A 21330-nucleotide genomic window follows, 5' to 3' on the forward strand; every position below is an offset into this window, starting at 1 on the left:
GACTCCGTTTCACCAATCAAATGCAGTCACTGGTGACGTTTGACTCCGTTTCACCAATCAAATGCAGTCACTGGTGACGTTTGACTCCGTTTCAACAATCAAATGCAGTCACTGGTGACGTTTGACTCTGTTTCACCAATCAAACAGAGCCAGGCGGTCACATCATTAACTGCACACTATTTTTTATAAACCTTCATTTATAAATTTCAACATTTACAAACAGTTTAAAATAATAATCAAAATAAGTACAAAATCAGTAAAAAACAGTATAAAAACCGTACAAAACAGCGCCAGGGGGTTGTAAATTCAAAGTAACTAAAATAGAATGCAATATACATATACATATATATATATATATATATATATATATATATATATATATAAAATGTGCAAAAAGTGAAAAGCCATAGGCTCACTCAATCTCAGTAAATAACTTAAATTTGGAACACAGCATCATCGTTTTCACAGCTTTTTGGTTGTTAGAGGTAGAGTGTTTTAATGTAGAGTTCTAAATCTTTTTTAAAGGCACAAAAATCAGGTCGAGTATTGAGAAACTTACATTTATGAATAGAAAACTTAGCCAATAGTATAATGAGGTTGCAAAGGTAAAATTCATTTTCAATTTTTTTTTTTCAATACAGTGTAAAACCAAATATATATTATTTAATATATATCATTGTTTTAGTTGCTTAAGAGATATTCCTGGTTCTGAATTTGTTCATTGCTATTTTTATGTTTTTGTGCATTACTTGTTGCCGTCATCATTAAACGAACAGGTTACTCATCAGTTACTCAGTACTTGAGTAGTTTTTTCACAACATACTTTTTACTTTTACTCAAATAAATATTTGGGTGACTACTCCTTACTTTTACTTGAGTAATACATCTCTAAAGTAACAGTACTCTTACTTGAGTACTATTTGTGGCTACTCTACCCACCTCTGCATTTGACATGGTGTCCCTGTTAAACTGTAGTTATGTTAGATATGATTCTTGAATATGATTCAAATCAAGAGTAAGATTACTTATTCAGTGTTAATATATGAGTGGCCCCCAGGCACCTGTTTAGTGGAAAAGTTGGGACCCAAAGTCAAAAATGTTACGAGCCCCAAAGCTAAATAGTCATTTTTTGTTGGATTTTCATTTTGCAACGCATACAGTAAATATTTAGTCTGTCATTTGTGCTGGGCTGCTGACAGATGCAGAGTGTAAGATGGAATGTTGCTAAATGCTGGCAGTCATAAGAGAGCAGGATGTGATGCAGTCACAACAAAATGAAATGTATACCTGGAGCAATTGGAATGTCTGCCAGCACTGACAGCATCTACCAAGCAGACGGCTGCTGCACTGCGCACACACCTTGGGATTGTAGGAGGTCACCAAGTGCTAGAACCTTCCATCAGGAATATAATAATCCATCCATCCATTTCCTACCGCTTTTCCCCTTATATTTACAACAAAGATTTCATGTTGCTGAACAACACTTAGGAGCGTGACTTCCATGTTGAAGTATGATCATTTTCATGACAACGAACATAAAATCTTGGTCATGTTCCAAAGACTGATGCATACCAGCTGCATAGTTTAAGATATTTTTTGTGAATCCTACCTAATTTTATTGCACAACCAACTCATTACCAATGTAATTATACGCATTATATAGTTTCACCAACTTAATAAAATAACAATTTAACAAAATTTATTAGAATTTTTTTTTAAATGCATTAGAAAGAGACCTACTGTACATTTCCATTGTGTGTGTATATATATATATATATATATATATATATATATATATATATATATATATATATATATATATATATACGCATATATACACATGTATACATATATATATATATAAATATATATATATCTACAAATACAGATATATATATATTATATATGGTATATATATACACCTTATATATATATATATATATATATATATATATAGATGTATATATATACATTAAATACATATACACACATAAATATATATATAAATGTATGTTATATATGTAAGATATGTATACACACACATACATATATATATATATATGTGTGTGTATATATATATCTTATTTATACATTAAATATATATGCACACACACACGCACACAACAATGTGTGTGTGCGCGCGCATATATATTTAATGTATATATAAGATATATATACACAAATATATATGTGTGTGTATATGTATATATATATATATATATATATATATATATATATATATATATACACAAATATACACACATATATATGTGTGTGTATATATCTTATATATATATACATTAAATATAAATGCACACACACACACACATGTATATATTTATGTGTATATATATCTTATATATATAAGATATATATACACATATATATATGTAAATATATATCTTATATACATATACATTAAATATATATGCACACACACACACACACACACACACACACATATATATATATATATATATATATATATATATTTATATATATATATATGTATATATATATATATATATATATATGCATGCACTGTAGAATTGAAGCTTTTCCTCAACTTACATTAAATTAGTGGCGCAATTAAGCAACAATGTCTCCTTTGTGAGCAGCAATTAACAATTCCAAGTCTCAAAAATCCACATTGCAGAATAAGGTTGGACAAGTCATTCTGAGCAAGGAGACACTTTACGAGATGTCAAATCACAGCTGGCAGCTAAAGGTTCTCACTTCTCACAGACAAAACACTACCTGGATGGACCTCGGAGGGCACTTTGGACAGAAGTTATGGATGTAAAGCTTAATGAACAGCTAGAGGGTCGGGGGCCAGAAGTAGAAGTTGTTATTGGCATGGTGTCCCAAAGACCTTCAATGTGCAGAAATACACCTTTTCTTTTTACCTGCTGCAAGAAATATAAACAACAAGAAAGCATGTTTTCCTGATCATGATAGGTTGAGCTGTGCCATAAACAGTTTCTTTGAGAAAACATCAGGAATTTTTAAGGAGCACCAATGACTATTTTATAGTGAACACACACTTTCCACATGACAGTAATTGTCTATGGAGGTTCAAGGGAACTGCACTTTTTTGGCAATTTTGCCTATTGTTCACAATCATTATGACAGACATGACAATGGATGTTATTTTGTTTGAATGCATTCTAAATATTAAATAAATGCAATCTAAAGTCTGCTTCCAATGGAGCCTATGTCACTTGCGCAATTCTGCCTACAAAGCCCTTCAAAAACACCTCCATTGAAGTTTTATATACATGATGTAAGTATATATGTCATGTAGTAACATTCATAATAACATGTAATATATACATGATGTAAGTATATATGTATTATCTTGTAACATTCATAATAACATGTAACATATACATAATGTAAGTAAATACGTCATGTAGTAACATTCATAATAACATGTAATATATACATGATGTAAGTATATATGTCATGTATTAACATTCATAATAACATGTAATATATACATGATGTAAGTATATATGTAGTATCTAGTAACATTGATAATAACATGTAATATATACATAATGTGAGTATATATGTCATGTAGTAACATTCATAATAACATGTAATATATACATGATGTAAGATATATATATATATATATATATATATATATATATATATATATATATATATATATATATATATATATATATAATATATACTGCCATCAAAGGTGTATGCACATGTGACAATAACATCTACGGCAGGGGTCACCAACCTTTTTGAAACCAAGAGCTACTGATTAATGCGAAGGGCTACCAGTTTGATACACACTTAAAAAAATGCCAGAAATAGCCAATTTGCTCAATTTACCTGTAATAAATAAATCTTTATAGTGGAAGAGTGGCCGTGCGCAACCCGAGGGTCCTTGGTTCAAATCCCACCTAGAACCAACCTCGTCACGTCCGTTGTGTCCTGAGCAAGACACTTCACCCTTGCTCCTGATGGGTACTGGTGGGCGCCTTGCATGGCAGCTCCCTCCATCAGTGTGTGAATGTGTGTGTGAATGGGTAAATTGGGAAGTCAAGTGCTTTGAGTACCTTGAAGGTAGAAAAGCGCTATGCAAGTACAACCCATATATATATATATATATATATATATATATATATATATATGTATATATATATATATATATATATATATATATATATATATATATATATATATATATATATATATATATATATAAAAATGGGTATTTCTGTCTGTCATTCCGTCGTAAATTTATTTTCCTTTCACTGAAAGTTTTTTGTAGAGAATAAATGATGAAAGAAACCACTTAATTGAATGGTTTACAAGAGGAGAAAAAAGGAAAAAATGTTCAATTCCGACTTTTTAAAATTCAAAATTCAACCGAAAAAAGAAGAGAAAAACTAGCTAATTTGAATCTTTTTGAAAAAATTAAAAAATAATTTATGGAAAATTAGTAATTTTTTCTGATTAAGATTAATTAAAAAAAAAAAAAAGATTAATTTTAGAATTTTGATGACATGTTTTAAGTAGGTTAAAATCCAATCTGCAATTTGTTAGAATATATATTAAATTGGACCAACCTATATTTCTAACAAAGACAAATCCTTATTTCTTCTAGATTTTCCAGAACAAATTTTTTTTTTTAATCTAAAAAACTTTGAAATAAGATTTAAATTTGATTCTGAAGATTTTCTAGAATTGCCAGAATAATTTTTTTGAATTTTAATCATAATAAGTTTGAAAAAAATATTTCACAAATATTCTTTGTCGAAAAAACAGAAGCTAAAAAAAAGAATTAAATAAAAATGTATTTATTATTCTTTTAAATAAAAAAATACATTTACTTGAGCATTGATTTAAATTGGCAGGAAAGAAGAGGAAGGAATTTAAAAGGTAAAAAGGTAAATGTGTTTAAAAATCCTAAAATCCTTTTTAAGGTTGTATTTTTTCTCTAAAATTGTCTTTCAGAATGTTTTAAGAAGCAAAGTAAAAAAATAAATGAATGCATTTAAATAAGTGAAGACCAAGTCTTTGAAATATGTTCTTGCATTTTCAAATTCTATTTGAGTTTTGTCTTTCTTAAAATTACAAATGTCGAGCAAAGCGAGACCAGCTTGCTAGTAAATAAAAAAAATAAAAAAAATAGAGGCAGCTCACTGGTAAGTGCTGCTATTTGAGCTATTTTTAGGGCGACTCATCTGGTCCTTACGGGCTACCTGGTGCCCGCGGGCACCGCGTTGATGACCCCTGCTATAGAGTACATGTATGCATATAGAAACATCCACACATGATGTTGACACATGCTGTGAACAGTAAGACTTGTCTAAGGTTGAGGCGCTGGCGTGCTTACCTGCGTCACGGCAAAGCTGCGCTTCCCACAGGGCACCACCTTGTACCACTTGTCATGCAGCATGTCCATGAAGCCGTCTGACTTGTACTGACTGACAAATTCCGAGAAGTTGGAGGTGAGCGGGGAGTTCTGAGGTAGTCCGATCCCGTAGCCTGTGGATAACCATACATGTTTGTTTCATACCTGATCTGTTCCCCTGTTCTTTGCTCCATATTTACTCACGTCTCTATACTCAGTAATTATATTTAGAGCAGTGGTTCTTAACCTGGGTCCGATCGAACCCCCAGGGTTCGGTGAGTCGGCCTCAGGGGCAGAGTTGGGTAGTAACGCGCTACATTTACTCCGTTACATCTACTTGAGTAACTTTTGGGATAAATTGTACTTCTAAAAGTAGTTTTTATGCAACATACTTTTACTTTTACTTGAGTATATTTATAGAGAAGGAACGCTACTTTTACTCCGCTCCATTTATCTACATTCAGCTCGCTACTTTTTTTATCGATCTATTAATGTTTGTTTTGGTTTTTCAACATAGGATCTACGCATGCCTGCATTTCACCAATCGCATGCAGTCACTGGTGACGTTGGACCAATCAAACAGAGCCAGGCGGTCACCTGACCGTCAAACGTAAAACCCGACTTAAGCAAGTTGAAAAAATAATCGGGGTGTTACCATTTAGTGGTCAATTGTACGGAATATGTACTGTACTGTGCAATCTACTAATAAAAGTTTCAATCAATCAATCAAAAGTGTAAAGGAAAAAAAGACACTTTTTATTTCAACCGTACTTCCCGTCATAAACCTAAAGACTGATCGCACAGTTCCTGTCTTCACAATAAAAGTGCCGCTCCTTCACGCCTGCGCTAACAAAATAAGAGTCTCCGAAAGCCAGCGCAAATAAGCTAGCAAACTACGAAGTTTGCCGGCAATGTATTTCTTGTAAAGTGTATAAAAACGAATATGGAAGCTGGACAAATAAGATGCCAAAAACCAACCACTTTCATGTAGTAGTAGACAGAAAGGAGGAACTTTTTTTCTCCTCCATTTGAAAACATGGACGTCATCAAAACTACAATGCAAGTCATCAGAATCAGGTAATACACCAACTTATATTCTTGTCTTCATGAAAGATAGGAATCTATACGTTAAACATGCATGTATATTCATTAAAACACCTTTAACATGTCAACAAAAACGGCAAAATAAATAAATATATACATTTATGTGTATATATATATATATATATATGTGTGTGTGTGTGTATATATGAGGTAGATCACCTCGACTTGGTCATTTATCAAGTAATTGATTAACGTTGAAAAACTTATTGGGGTGTTACCATTTAGTGGTCAATTGTACGGAATATGTACTGTACTGTGCAATCTACTAATAAAAGTATCAATCAATCAAAAAAAACAAATAGGAAATCACAACTAAGTCAATTGACCAAAACTGTACTTACTAAAGTTATTAGCAGGTGACATTTCACTAAAAAAGGGTTCGGTGAATGCGCATATGAAACTGGTGGGGTTCAGTACCTCCAACGAGGTTAAGAACCACTAATATGGAGTCATCATGTTTAGCAACTGCAATGCACAAATCTAGATCAAAATTTAATTGAATTTGATGCATGTTTTGTGCTAAAACGAACACTGTAAAATACATTTTATCGCAGGTGTTGTTTGAAAATAGATACCGTATTTTTCGGACTATAAGTCGCAGTTTTTTTTCATAGTTTGGCCAGTGGTGCGACTTATATTCAGGAGCGACTTATGTGTGAAATTATTAACACATTACTGTAAAATATCAAATAATATTATTTAGCTCATTCACGTAAGAGACTAGAGCAGGGGTCACCAACGCGGTGCCCGCGGGCACCAGGTAGCCCGTAAGGACCAGATGAGTCGCCCGCTGGCCTGTTCTAAAAATAGCTCAAATAGCAGCACTTACCAGTGAGCTGCCTCTATTTTTTTTTTTTTTTTTTATTTACTAGCAAGCTGGTCTCGCTTTGCTCGACATTTTTAATTCTAAGAGAGACAAAACTCAAATAGAATTTGAAAATCCAAGAAAACATTTTAAAGACTTGGTCTTCACTTGTTTGAATAAATTCATTAATTTTTTTATTTTGCTTTTTATAACTTTCAGAAAGACAATTTTAGAGAAAAAATACAACCTTAAAAATGATTTTAGGATTTTTAAACACATATACCTTTTTACCTTTTAAATTCCTTCCTTTTCTTTCCTGACAATTTAAAACAATGTTCAGGTTTTTTTTTTTTTTTTATTATTATTGTAAAGAATAATAAATACATTTTAATTTAATTCTTCACTTTAGCTTCAGTTTTTTCGACGAAGAATATTTGTGAAATATTTCTTCAAACTTATTATGATTAAAATTACAAAAATTATTCAGGCAAATCTAGAACATCTTTAGAATCAAATTTGAATCTTATTTCAAAGTCTTTTAAATTTATTTTAACATTTTTGCTCTGGGAAATCTAGAAGAAATAATGATTTGTCTTTGCTAGAAATATAGCTTGGTCCAATTTGTTATATATTCTAACAAAGTGCAGTTTGGATTTTAACCTATTTAAAATGTGTCATCAAAATTCAAAGATTATTCTTAATCAGGAAAAATTAGTAATGATGTTCAATGAATTAATTTTTTTATTTTTTCAAAAAGATTCGAGTTCGCTAGTTTTTCTCCTTTTTTTTTCGGTTGAATTTTGAATTTCAAAGAGTCAAAATTGAAGCTTCAAAATTTAATTTGTAATGTGTTTTTTTCATCATTTATTCTCTACAAAAAACCTTCCGTAAAAGGGAAAAAAATGTACGACGGAATGACAGACAGAAATACCCATTTTTTAATATATATATATATAGATTTATTTATTAAAGGTAAATTGAGCAAATTGGCTACTTCTGGCAAGTGTGTATCAAACTGGTAGCCCTTTGCATTAATCAGTACCCAAGAAGTAGCTCTTGGTTTCAAAAAGGTTGGTGACCCCTGGACTAGACGTATAAGATTTCTTGAGATTAATCGATTAGGAGTGACGGATTGTTTGGTAAACGTATAGCATGTTCTAGATGTTATAGTTATTTGAATGACTCTTACCATAATATGTTACGTTAACATACCAGGCACCTTTTCAGTTGGTTATTTATGCCTCATATAACGTACTTATTCAGCCTGTTGTTCACTATTCTTTATTTATTTTAAATTGCCTTTCAAATGTCTATTCTTGGTGTTGGGTTTTATCAAATAAATTTCCCCCAAAAATGTGACTTATACTCCAGTGCGACTTATATATGTTTTTTTCCTTCTTTATTATGCATTTTCGGCAGGTGCGACTTCAGGGTATCTGCAGGTTTCAGCAAATCAAATTTAAGACTTTTTAAGACCTTTTTAATGCCACCTTGAATGAAATTTAAGACCGGAAAAAATAATAAAAAATCTATAAATATAAGCGATGGTTGGGGATCCCACTGTACTACAACCTCAAGGACAATCAGTCAAGTTTACTTTTTGTATGTTTATTAATAAACAAACTGATAAGCACCACTCTTATCAAAAATCTTGAGGGATCCAAAAACTTTGATATCCAAAACAAACAAACCAACACCATCGCCAGTAAAACCATAATAACCGAGGTGAGGGTAAAAATAAATTACATTTGGTCAATAATAGTGCAATAATAGTGCAAAAACAGTATTATAACATCAACAACAAAACACTGAACACACACCTCAGTTGGGCTTCAGCTGGCTGTTCTCATTCACGAGTTCTGCCTCTATTTTTTTCAGCTCACTCATTTTTTCTTTGTATCTCTTGAAGAGATACAAAGAAAAAATGAGTGAGCTGGAATCACTCTGTCACAGTTATTTGGTGACGAACCCCAAGATGCAGAGATGGAGGCAGGCATGGAGTGAGCAAACATGATTTTAATATAAATACTAAGACAAAAACCAAACAAAGGGTTCAAACCAAGAGCTCGCACGTGGGCGGATAAAAAAACTAAAGGCCTTTAGCATAGAAGCTAACAAGAGACAAAAAGGAACTTTAGCATGGAAGCTAGAGCATAACAAACAGAAAAACTGGAAATAGCTACGGCTAACAAAAACAGCTTACCGCTACGACGACCAGGACAAGATGTAGCACGACAGCTAATAGCTGAAATCAAAATGACACGACAAAAGCGACATGTGGCAACGACAATACAAATGACAATACAATGATCCAGCAACTGACACAAAACAAAGCAGGTACATGAATTGATTAACGTGGACCCCGACTTAAACAAGTTGAAAAACTTATTCGGGTGTTACCATTTAGTGGTCAATTGTACGGAATATGTACTGAACTGTGCAATCTACTAATAAAAGTATCAATCAATCAAAAAAAAACAAATAGGTGCGGGCTGATTGGCAACAGGTGTGGCCAGGTGCCAATCAGTCGCAGCTGAGGAGGAACACAGCACTCAGGGAACAAGACAGGAAGCTGACAAAATAAGAGCACTAGACAGGAACTAAGGACAAAATACAGAAGAAACAGACAAATGTAGAGGAAAAAACTAAAACAGACAAACTGTCAGGGGAAAGCCTGACACACTCACTTTTACTCAAAGACGTGCCCCGAAAAAAAAAAAAAAAAAAACTGGCCCGACAATTTAAGACCATTGAGTACTGAATTTAAGACCATTTTAGGAATTTTAGATACATGAATTTAAGACTTTTTAAAGATCCGCGGATACCCTGGACTTATACTCCGGAGCGATTTATACTCCGAAAAATACGGTAATTACTAAAGCACCCTGTCTGGCTTAAACAATAACTGTGATATTGAGAGCTCACGGCTTCATTAAGTAATTAAATGCAGCGTAGTAAATGCTTCTTTTGAGGCCTGTAATGGACGTGCAGCCCCAAGGGAATATTTTCACTGGAAGAATGATGCTCTCTAAACGGGCCTCGGATTACCAGGACACTGCGAGGAGTGTAAGCTTTGGAAAGGAAGATTAGGACTGTTAAATGCTGACTGATTGATATTCACAGAGGCGCGTTGTCACTCATACAGCCTGCAGTGACACCTTTGAAAAATTGAAATGGATCCTAAGGGAAAAAAAATGTGAGGCCCCGACTGAGACTGCTGACTTCAAGAACTTATTAAAGATGAAAACCAAATGAATCAAAACTTCCACAGTCTATGTATTATGAGTGAAAAGTGATTTATTTGACCACATTAGAGAATTCAGTCTTCCCTTACCTTCGATGGCAAATGGTTTCCCGACAGTTAGGGTCTTGCAGTCTGCGTCAATGGAGACCTCGTAGTCCAGCAGAGCTTTGTCCATGATGAAAGCATCCAGTTTCTGGGGATCGGCCCTTCGAACACAAGTGACAAACTCCAGTGTTACAGTGCACACACCGTACTTACTGAACATACTATGCCCACTTTACATACAAACCCTGTTTCCATATGAGTTGGGAAATTGTGTTAGATGTAAATAAAAAGGGAATACAATGATTTGTAAATCACTTTCAACCCATATTCAGTTGAATATGATACAAAGACAACATATTTGATGTTCAAACTGATAAATAATCATTAACTTTCGAATTTGATGCAAGCAACACGTGACAAAGAAGTTGGGAAAGGTGGCAATAAATACTGATAAAGTTAATAAATACTCATCAAACACTTTTTTGGAACATCCCACAGGTGTGCAGGCTAATTGGGAACAGGTGGGTGCCATGATTGGGTATAAAAGCAGCTTCCATGAAATGCTAAGTAATTCACAAAAAAAGATGGGTCGAGGGTCACCACTTTGTAAGCAAAATGTCGAACAATTTTAGGACAAAATTTCTCAACGAGCTATTGCAAGGAATTTAGGGATTTTACCATCCACGGTCCGTCAAATCCTCAAAAAGTTCAGAGAATCTGGAGAAATCACTGCACGTAAGCGATGATATTACGGACCTTTGACCCCTCAGGCGGTACTGCATCAAAAACCGACATCGGTGTGTATAGGATATCACCACATGGGCTCAGGAACACTTCATAAAACCACTGTCAGTAACTACAGTTGGTTGCTACATCTGTAAGTGCAAGTTAAAACTCTGCTATGAAAAGCAAAACCCATGTATCAACAAAACCAAGGAACGCCACTGGCTTCGCTGGGCCCGAGTTCATCTAAGATGGACTGATGCAAAGTGGAAAAGTGTTCTGTGGTCTGACGAGTCCACATTTCAAATTATATATGGAAACTGTGGACGTGGTGTCTTCCGGAACAAAGAGGAAAATAACCATCCGGATTGTCATAGGCGATAAGTTCAAAAGCCAGCATCTGTGATGGTATGGGGGTGTATTAGTGCCCAAGGCATGGGTAACTTACACATCTGTGAAGGCACCATTAATGCTGGAGCAACATATGTTGTCATCCAAGCAACGTTATCATGGACGCCGCTGCTTATTTCAGCAAGACAATGCCAAGCCACGTGTTACAACAGCGTGGTTTTGTAGTAAAAGAGTGCGGGTACTTTCCTGGCCCGCCTGCAGTCAAGACCTGTCTCCCATGGAAAATGTGTGGCGCATTATGAAGTGTAAAATACGACAGCGAAGACCCCGGACTGTTGAACGACTGAAGCTCTACATAAAACAAGAGTGAGAAAGAATTCCTATTTCGAAGCTTCAACAATTAGTTTCCTCAGTTCCCAAACGTTTATTGAGTGTTGTTAAAAGAAAAGGTGATGTAGCACAGTGGTGAACATGCCCTTTCCCAACTACTTTGGCACATGTTGAGGCCATGAATTTCTAAGTTAATTATTAGTTGCCAAAAAAAAAAAAGTTTATGAGTTTGAACATCAAATATCTTGTCTTTGTAGCGCATTCAATTGAATATGGGTTGAAAAGGATTTGCAAATCATTGTATTCCGTTTTTTTTTTACATCTAACACAATTTCCCAACTCATATGGAAACGCGGTTTGTAGAAGTCACAAAGTGAATGGCAGCCAATGATAATGGATTATTATTTTTGCCATAATGGTCCAGTCCTACCATCTAACGCAGGGGTTTCAAACTCAATTTACCTGGGGGCCACTGGATGCAGAAACAAGGTGAGGCTGGGCCGCAAGAAAAGATTAAAAAAAAAAATCTAACATGTACTTTTGAATGACTTCACCTTTTTAGAATGGCTTTCCCGCCCTAGCAACATACTTGCCAACTCTCGCAATCTTTCCGGGAAACACACGAATATCAGGTTGAGTGGGTATATTGTAGCTCGGAACAGTTAGGGATTCTGGGTATTTGTTCTGTTGTGTTTATTTTGTGTTACGGTGCGGATGTTCTCCCAAAATGTGTTTGTCATTCTTGTTTGGTGTGGGTTCACAGTGTGGCGCATATTTGTAACAGTATCAAAGTTGTTTATACGGCCACCCTCAGTATGACCTGTGTGGCTGTTGATTAACTGTGTCTTGCAGTCGCTTATTGTGTCTACTGAAGCCAATTACAACGTGTGGCTAGGCTGGCACGCAGTTTGTACAGGTTGGAGAGGACTTCAAAGGCAGTGCCTCCACGGTGCCCCCTTAATAATGTTGTATGGGTAAAGTTCTGGAGAATGATTACCCCTGGAGGGGCACTGAAAATTGTGAGTCTCCTGGGAAAATCGAAGGTATACAAATATATTGTTGTAAAGCGCCATTCAAATAAACCTCGCGGCCCGGCCTATATTAAATTGTCATATTAAAGGTGAGCATTATCACCAAACCTATGCAAGCGTCAATATATACCTTGATGTTGCAGAAAAAAGACCATGTATTTTTTTAACCGATTTCCGAACTCTAAATGGGTGAATTTTGGCAAATTAAACGGCTTTCTGTTTATCGGTCTTTTAGCGATGACGTCAGAACGTGACGTCAACGAGGTAACACACCCGCCATATTCATTTTCACATTACAAACACCGGGTCTCAGCTCTGTTATTGTCCGTTTTTTCGACTATTTTTTGGAACCTTGGAGACATCATGCCTCGTCGGTGTGTTGTCGGAGGGTGTAACAACACTAACAGGGAGGGATTCAAGTTGCACCACTGGCAAGAAATCTGCCGCCAGACCCCCATTGAATTTGCCAGAGTGTCTGCACATTTTACCGGCGATGTTAAGACAGACATGGCACAGAGATGTATGGATAACCTGCAGATGCATTTGCAACGATTAAGTCAACGAAATCACAAAGGTGAGTTTTGTTGATGTTGTTGACTTATGTGCTAATCAGACATATTTGGTCGCAGCATGACTGCCAGCTAATCGATGCAAACATGCTACGCTAATCGATGCTAACATGCTATTTACGCTAGCTGTATGTACATTTGAAACTAGATACCCAGATTTAATGCGAAACTAACACTTACCAATCGACGGATTTAAGTTGCTCCAGCGTCACAAGACGCGAAAGTTCTAATCGTTTGGTCCGCACATTTTACCGGCGATGCTAATAAGGCAGCCATGCTATGGGCCACTTCATTAGGTACACCCACGCCATGGCCGAATAGTGTCAATAGCTATTCGCTCAATAGCTTCAATTTCTTCTTCAATTTCGTTTTCGCTATCTGCCTCCATACTCCGACCATCTGTTTCAATACATGCGTAATCTGTTGAATCGCTTAAGCCGCTGAAATCCGAGTCTGAATCCGAGCTAATGTCGCTATATCTTGTTGTGCTAACCGCCATATTGTTTGTATTGGCAGCACTGTATGACGTCACAGGGAAATGGATAGTGGTTTCGAAGATAGCGAAAATAAGGCACTTTAAAGCTTTTTTTAGGGGTATTCCGGGAAGTGTAAAATTTTGAAAAAAAATTCGGAAAATAAAACAAGCCACTGGGAACTGATTTTTATTGTTTTTAACCCTTTTGAAATTGTGATAATGTTCCCCTTTAAGGTGCGGGCCGCAAAATAACACCACATTTTTCAGACTCCTGATCTAACGTCCTGGAATTTCCACCGCATGCAAAATCTGCCATTTAAACGTGCAAATAAGACTCGACATTTACCACTGGTCTAGGTAAGGAGTCAGTTAAATTAGAACACGTTTTTTCTGCTTTGAGTGTTTCAGAGTTGGACATGTGTTTTACTGAGGTGGCTAACTATGATGCGTGCAGTTTATCAAAGCAACAAACAAACAATCGGAAAATTCCTGTCGTATCAATTCCTAGATATGGTCGTAACTATACTAAATGCACTGGGCATAATAAACACAACATTATTAATATTGCTACTACGGATAATTTGATAAAAAACTCCCTAAAACAGCCCACTACCTATAACATAGGTTTTTTAAACATAAGATCATTGTCTCCCAAAACGTTATTAGTTAATGATAATCAGCTCATTTCTAATGTTACATAAAAAATGAGATTGTATTATTAGACAATTATGAACACACATATCAGCACCATCAAATTGGTACCCTGTCGGTTGAAAGGTGAAAGGTAGCCATCCCTAGTTCTCCCACTATTATTAGGATGAAAGAAGAAAGAGTTTTGTACGTAAGGGGCTGCTGTCAGTGTGAACTGAGTCCGCATCATGAAATCCGCTGCAAATTTAATGAATGCATGACGTGGTTGATAAGAATGTCTGGATCTGTGAATCCTTAACTTGCTCCTGAGCTGTCATTTCCTAAGGTTGACATTTTCCATGAACCCTCTAATCAGCATTTTAGAGGCTCAGCTGGGAAAAAAAAAAAAAAAAGTGTTTCATCCATTTAAATGATGTTCTTTCCAACCTGTTTGTATCCCAGCTGCCATTTATGACTTGATTTTTTTTGCTTTGCTCAGTGGGGATGGCGTGCAAGCGGCTTACAATGACAGATATGCCGGCAAAGCTGAGGCAGTAGAAAAACACTTTTTTTATCTCGCCAAGTCTTTTCTTTCACATGCGCTCGGCTTGACGTTCCTCTCTTATTTCCAAAAAACAATAGAGCCAAGTTTTTTAGTGTCATGACTGTTTGTGCACCGAAAGCGCTATATTTGCAGAGTAAGCATAACATGGAATTACTTGAGGTTGTGAATGCCGTCTGGCGTCGCCGGGGCGTTGTAGCGTCTCATGTACTCGTGCATCTCGGGAAAACTCTTCTTCACGTAGTCCTCGGCGCTGCTCTCTCTCACCGTAGCAAATCGGAATCCCTGAGAGGGATGGTGCAACTGCAAGAAAGAATCATCCAAGAGCTTTAATATCACTCATTTCCCACTTCTAGTCTCTTATTGATTTTCTACAGTTATGCATGGCTCTCTAGCTTAATAACCTATTTAGCAGCTGGGAGCAAACACAACATCAAAGGAATACTTATGTTTGCATAAATATCTCGATCAGTTGTTCTCGACCTTTTTTCAGTGATGTACCCCCTGTAAACTTTTTTTTTTTTTCAAGTACCCTTTAATCAGAGCAAAACATTTTTGGTTGAAAAAAAGAGATAAAAAAGTAAAATATTTCATCGGTTTCTGTTTTATTAAATTGTATAACAGTGAAAAATATTGCTCATTTGTAGTGGTCTTTCTTGAATTATTTGGAAAAAAAGATATTAAAATAACTAAAAACTTGTTGAAAAATAAACAAGTGTTTAATTATAAATAAAGATTTCTACACATAGAAGTAATCATCAACTTAAAGTGCCCTCTTTGGGGATTGTAATAGATCGGGATTCATGAACTTAATTCTAAACATTTCATCACAAAAAAATACATCTTTAACATCAATATTTATGTAACATGTCCACAAAAAAATCCAGCTGTCAACACTGAATATTGCATTGTTGCATTTGCAGTTTAATAACTTATATTCATATTTTGTTGAAGTATTATTCAATACATATAATTATAAAGGATTTTTGAATTGTTGCTATTTTTTAGAATATTTAAAAAAAAATCTCACGTACCCCTTGGCATACCTTCAAGTACCCCCATTTGAGAACCACTGATCTACGGTTCCGTAAAATCATCAAAAGGTTCAGAGAATCTGGAGAAATCACTGCACGTAAGCGATGATATTTGTTGCAATCCGTTACTCAGATCTTCGCGTTATTGTTTATTTTTCCATCTGTGTTTTCATTCTCCGTCTGACCCGTTTATTTATTTCCCGTTTAGTCCATCAGCATGGTTACCTATTAGTTTCAGCTGCTACTCCCGGTCCCTGCACACCTGTCTCTGTTAATCACCTTCCCTTTATAAGCCAGCCTCTTCTGTTTATTCTTTCTGGGACTTTGCTTTCACGCAACGTAACGACTGCTTTGTTTTTCTCGCTAGCTCATAATCTTAGCCACTTGCCTTCTAGCTCTCATGCTAATTGTTTTTGTTTTAACTTTTTGTGCCTTCGTACCAAGTCTTAATTCTATTTATTTCTTAGCTCCCACTCTGGCGTCTTTTGTTTGCCTTTTCTCTTTACACCAGTGTTTTTGTTCTCTAGCTCTTTTGTTAATTAAATAAATCTGCTATATCTTACCTTTGCTGTGTTATCGTTTGACGCATCCACGAAGGAATCGAACCCGGCACCACGATGCCAAACCGGTGTAACAGATATTACTGACTTTTGATCCCTCAGGCGGTACAGCATCAAAAACCGACATCAGTGTGTAAAGGATATCACCACATGGACTCAGGAACACTTCATAAAACCACTGTCAGTAACTACAGTTGGTCGCTACATCTGTAAGTGCAAGTTAAAACTCTACTATGCAAAGCGAAACCCATTTATCAACAACACCCAGGAACGCCGCTGGCTTCGCTGGGCCCGAGATCATCTAAGATGGACTGATGCAAAGTGGAAAAGTGTTATGTGGTGTACTCCAGAACAAAGAGGAAAATAACAATCCGGATTGTTACAGGCGCAAAGTTCAAAAGCCAGCATCTGTGATGGTATGGGTGTGTATTAGTGCCCAAGTCATGGGTAACTTACACATCTGTGAAGGCACCATTAATGCTGAAAGGTCCATACAGGTTTTGGAGCAAACATATGTTGTCATCCAAGCAACGTTATCATGGACGCCCCTGCTTATTTCAGCAAGACAATGCCAAGCCATGTGTTACAACAGCGTGGTTTCGTGGTAAAAGAGTGCGGGTACTTTCCTGGCCCGCCTGCAGTCCAGACATGTCTCCCACCGAAAATGTGTGGCGCATTATGAAGCGTAAAATACGACTTAAACTGTACATCAAGCAAGAATGGTAAATAATTCCACATTCCAAGCTCCAACAATTAGTTTCCTAAGTTCCCAAACGTGTATTGAGTGTTGTTAAAAGAAAAGGTGATGTAACACAGTGGTGAACATGCCCTTTCCCAACTATGTTGGCACAAGTTGCAGCCATGAAATTCTAAGTTCATTATTATTTGCAAAAAAAATAAAGTTTATGAGTTTGAACATCAAATATCTTGTCTTTGTAGTGCATTCAACTGAATATGGGTTGAAAGGGATTTGCAAATCATTGTATTTCCTTTATATTTACATCTAACACAATTCCCCAACTCATATGGAAACAGGGTTTGTAGTTGAAAGACACAAAAACATCCATTCTGTTCCAACCTCAAAGGACGCCACTGACCTTGTACTGCAGTGAACAGCACAATATTGTGTTGGACACCAATGATGTATTTAGTGCAGTGTTGTTACCTTGGGGTCATGGATCCCAGACAGCTGCTCGTAGGTCTTCTCGCCCACCATGACGGCGGCCAGGTTGGCGGTGTAGGTGGACAGGCAGAAGAGGCAAAATATGGCCCACAGGTTCATCAGCAGACGGCCGGTCCAGCACTTTGGAGGCTTGATGGCAACGGTTCTCCCAAAGAGGATGGCGTAACACACGTTGAGAGCCGAGGAGAAGGAGAAGACGCGGTCTCGGTTCCGTCCGCGCGGCGTCATCCCGAATGGACTGTGCCACTCGTACAGGGTGAGGAAGATGGCGGTGACGTGGAGCGAGACAAAGATGCCCAGCCACATGGACCAGTGCAGGGGCCACATGAAGGCACCGATGGGAGCGGCCGTGTCCCGCGTGCGCACCTGGAGACCGCCACAATTGCATCGCATCAAAGGTAGAATTCAACTCAATACAAAAGTCTACTAACGTCCAAATAATAAGTGCGAAAAAGCCTGTGCAAACTATAAACTATTAGCGGGTGATCTACTAAGACTGGTGCAGACATTCCTATTTAAAGGCCTACTGAAATGAGATTTTCTTATTTAAACATGGATAGCAGGTCCATTCTATGTGTCATACTTCATCATTTCGCGATATTGCCATATTTTTGCTGAAAGGATTTAGTAGAGAACATCGACGATAAAGTTCGCAACTTTTGGTCGCTAATAAAAAAGCCTTGCCTGTACCGGAAGTAGCAGACGATGTGCGCGTGACATCACGGGTTGTGGAGCTCCTCACATCCTCACATTGTTTACATTCATGGCCACCAGCAGCGAGAGCGATTTGGACCGAGAAAGTGACGATTTCCCCATTATTTGAGCGAGCATGAAACATTTGTGGATGAGGAAAGTGAGAGTGAAGGAGTACAAAAAAAAAAAAAAGAGGGCAGAGGGAGCGATTCAGATGTTATTAGACACATTTACTAGGATAATTCTGGAAAATTGTGTAAAAAAGTGTTTTAGTGAGATTATATGATCGTACCTGAAAATCGGAGGGGTGTGGCCACGGGTGTGGTGACCGCCAGTGTCTTCAAAGGAAACCACGTTTCTCGACGAGGCAAGGCAGCCGGGCTGAGATAAAAAAAAAATTCTCCTCCTCCACGGTGTAAGCATTCGATGGTCGGGGGCGGCCGGTGGGAGGAGGCAAGAGAGTACGCAGCTGCAGGAAAAACGACGCAAGCTCTCCGCTCATAACTACGGTAAGAGCCGACTTAATACCACCATTTTCTCACCGAGTCCTGCCGGTTGACATGTGGTAGGGAACATAAACGCAACACAACAAATACCCATAATCCTTTGTATCCGTGAGACTTCCTGAATATATTTTACACTCCCGCACCCCCAACCCCGCCCACCTTACCGATGCACGGGGGTAGTGGTGGGGTGGGTGGGGGGTGGTTTGCTCCAACGGGGTGTATAAAATAGTCAGGAAGTATCATGAATACAAAGGATTATGGGTATTTGTTGTGTTGCGCATATTACTAAGAGTGTTAAAATTGTTTATATCGCAACCATTAGTGTACTCTGTGTCACCCAGTATGCCTTGCAGTCGTGTGCGTGTTGCCGCGGAAGCCACACACAACATGATGCTGGACTGACAAGCAGATCGTACATGTTGTAGTAGGCGACAAAGCCAATGGCTTCATAGCACGCCTTAACACTTATTATCTGGGTGACTACCGGTAGTCATTCAGGAAAATAATAGCGTCTCTTATTGTCTTCTTCGCTTTATGACACGGGTCTTAAATGGCACTTTCAATGGCAAAGGATACCTATCACAGAACCATGCATATCAAATATTTCCGGATGGTTCAACCGCCACCGGCCCGAATCTAATTCAAATGTATTTTTTCGTCATGTCAACCACCCGACCCGCGGTTTATCCGCGGATGAGACCGCAAACCGCGCATCTCTACTTTGTAGCATATTCAACTGAATATGGGTTGAAAAGGATTTGCAAATCATTGTATTCCGTTTATATTTACATCCAACACAATTTCCCAACTCATATGGAAACGGGGTTTGTCTCTTGGTTCTCATTACCTAGGATGAGTTCAACCATGGCAGTGATCATGTGACCAGTCAACGCCAACGGTGGAACATCACCCTAAAAGTGGATAATGCAGGGCGTGCAGTGCAAGCATTCCGACATAAAAACGGTGTCTGTGAGAAGAGAGCTGATGTGCGGTCAAACTGAAAAGAAGAACAAGTAACAGCAGTTTTGCAAGAATCCAAGGAAAGAACTGACCAGAATTCCCAGGCTGGTGGAGAAGAAAGGTGATGTGAAGTCAATGACTTGGCTTCGTGCTGAGTTAATGCTGAAAGAGGTCACGGCCAAGTGAGCAGCACCACTGAGAAGGTCGCCCACCAATCCTGTCCAGCGACCATTTTTAAAGCCTCCGTACTTTCCATCTCCAACAATGTAGAGATCAAAGGTGAAGCCCATATCCTCTGCCAGCTTCTCCAACAAGTCAATGCAGTAACCGTAGCAGCATTTCTTTGAGTCCGTGGGTATGGATCCGTTCGGTCCTGCAAGGTTCTGAAAAAGTCCCTCTAAAACCGAGGAGTCGTTGGAGAGCGGGTGGAGGCACAGCTGGCCGGCGGGACATAGACCGTCTCCGTCCACCTCTCGGGTGAAAACGAAGGGGTGCTCCACCAGGGTCACCACCCGCAAATGCAGCCTTGTGGGTCTGCGCCAGTCGCCTCCACCTCCAGAACCCTGGTGGCTGGGCCAGGCCCTCTGGTCCATCAGGACTTTGCCCCTGCGCCAACGTGCAAGCCTAGTCCAGGTCGGCTGGCCCAGAGGGTCCAGCTGGAGGGACCAGATGTAGTGATGGGCCTCCGAGATGACATTCTGGCCCTGACGGTCTCTGGAGATGAAGCCGCTTTGGCCCTCAAAGGATGTGTTGGAAAGAAATCTACAAGGGACAACACGAGAAGACATGATTAGAAAGTCATATTTGACATTTTTACAATGTGTGTGGTGTTGAGGCATACTTGCCAACCTTGAGACCTCCAATTTCGGGAGGTAGGGTGTGGGGGGGTGGTCAGGGGTGGGGCAGGGGGCGTGGTTAAGAGTCAAATATTTAATATATATAATATATACAGGAGATTTTCTCATCATCTCCTGATGATTGAGGGAACCCCTCATGAAACAGTTCTGTAGAGATGAAGTAGTCTTGTGATTTTTCCCACACTTACATATATATATATATATATATATATATATATATATATATATATATCCATCCATCCATCCATTTTCTACCGCTTATTCCCTTTCGGGGTCGCGGGGGGCGCT

General features: G+C 37.7%; 1 protein-coding gene across 1 annotated transcript in view; it reads right to left on the reverse strand.

Annotated features, from left to right (window-relative positions):
- Positions 1-21330, reverse strand: part of grin3a (glutamate receptor, ionotropic, N-methyl-D-aspartate 3A) — a 117162-nt gene that overhangs the window by 27334 nt on the left and 68498 nt on the right. The window contains exons 3-7 of the mRNA XM_061876978.1: positions 20278-20947; positions 18009-18392; positions 15407-15552; positions 10624-10739; positions 5363-5514 (exon numbers count right to left, since the gene is read on the reverse strand). Of these exons, the coding sequence (XP_061732962.1) occupies positions 5363-5514; positions 10624-10739; positions 15407-15552; positions 18009-18392; positions 20278-20947 (1468 nt within the window). The remainder of the gene's footprint in view (positions 1-5362; positions 5515-10623; positions 10740-15406; positions 15553-18008; positions 18393-20277; positions 20948-21330) is intronic.

This window comes from Nerophis ophidion, linkage group LG17, assembly GCF_033978795.1.
Source record: "Nerophis ophidion isolate RoL-2023_Sa linkage group LG17, RoL_Noph_v1.0, whole genome shotgun sequence".
NCBI lineage: Eukaryota > Metazoa > Chordata > Actinopteri > Syngnathiformes > Syngnathidae > Nerophis > Nerophis ophidion.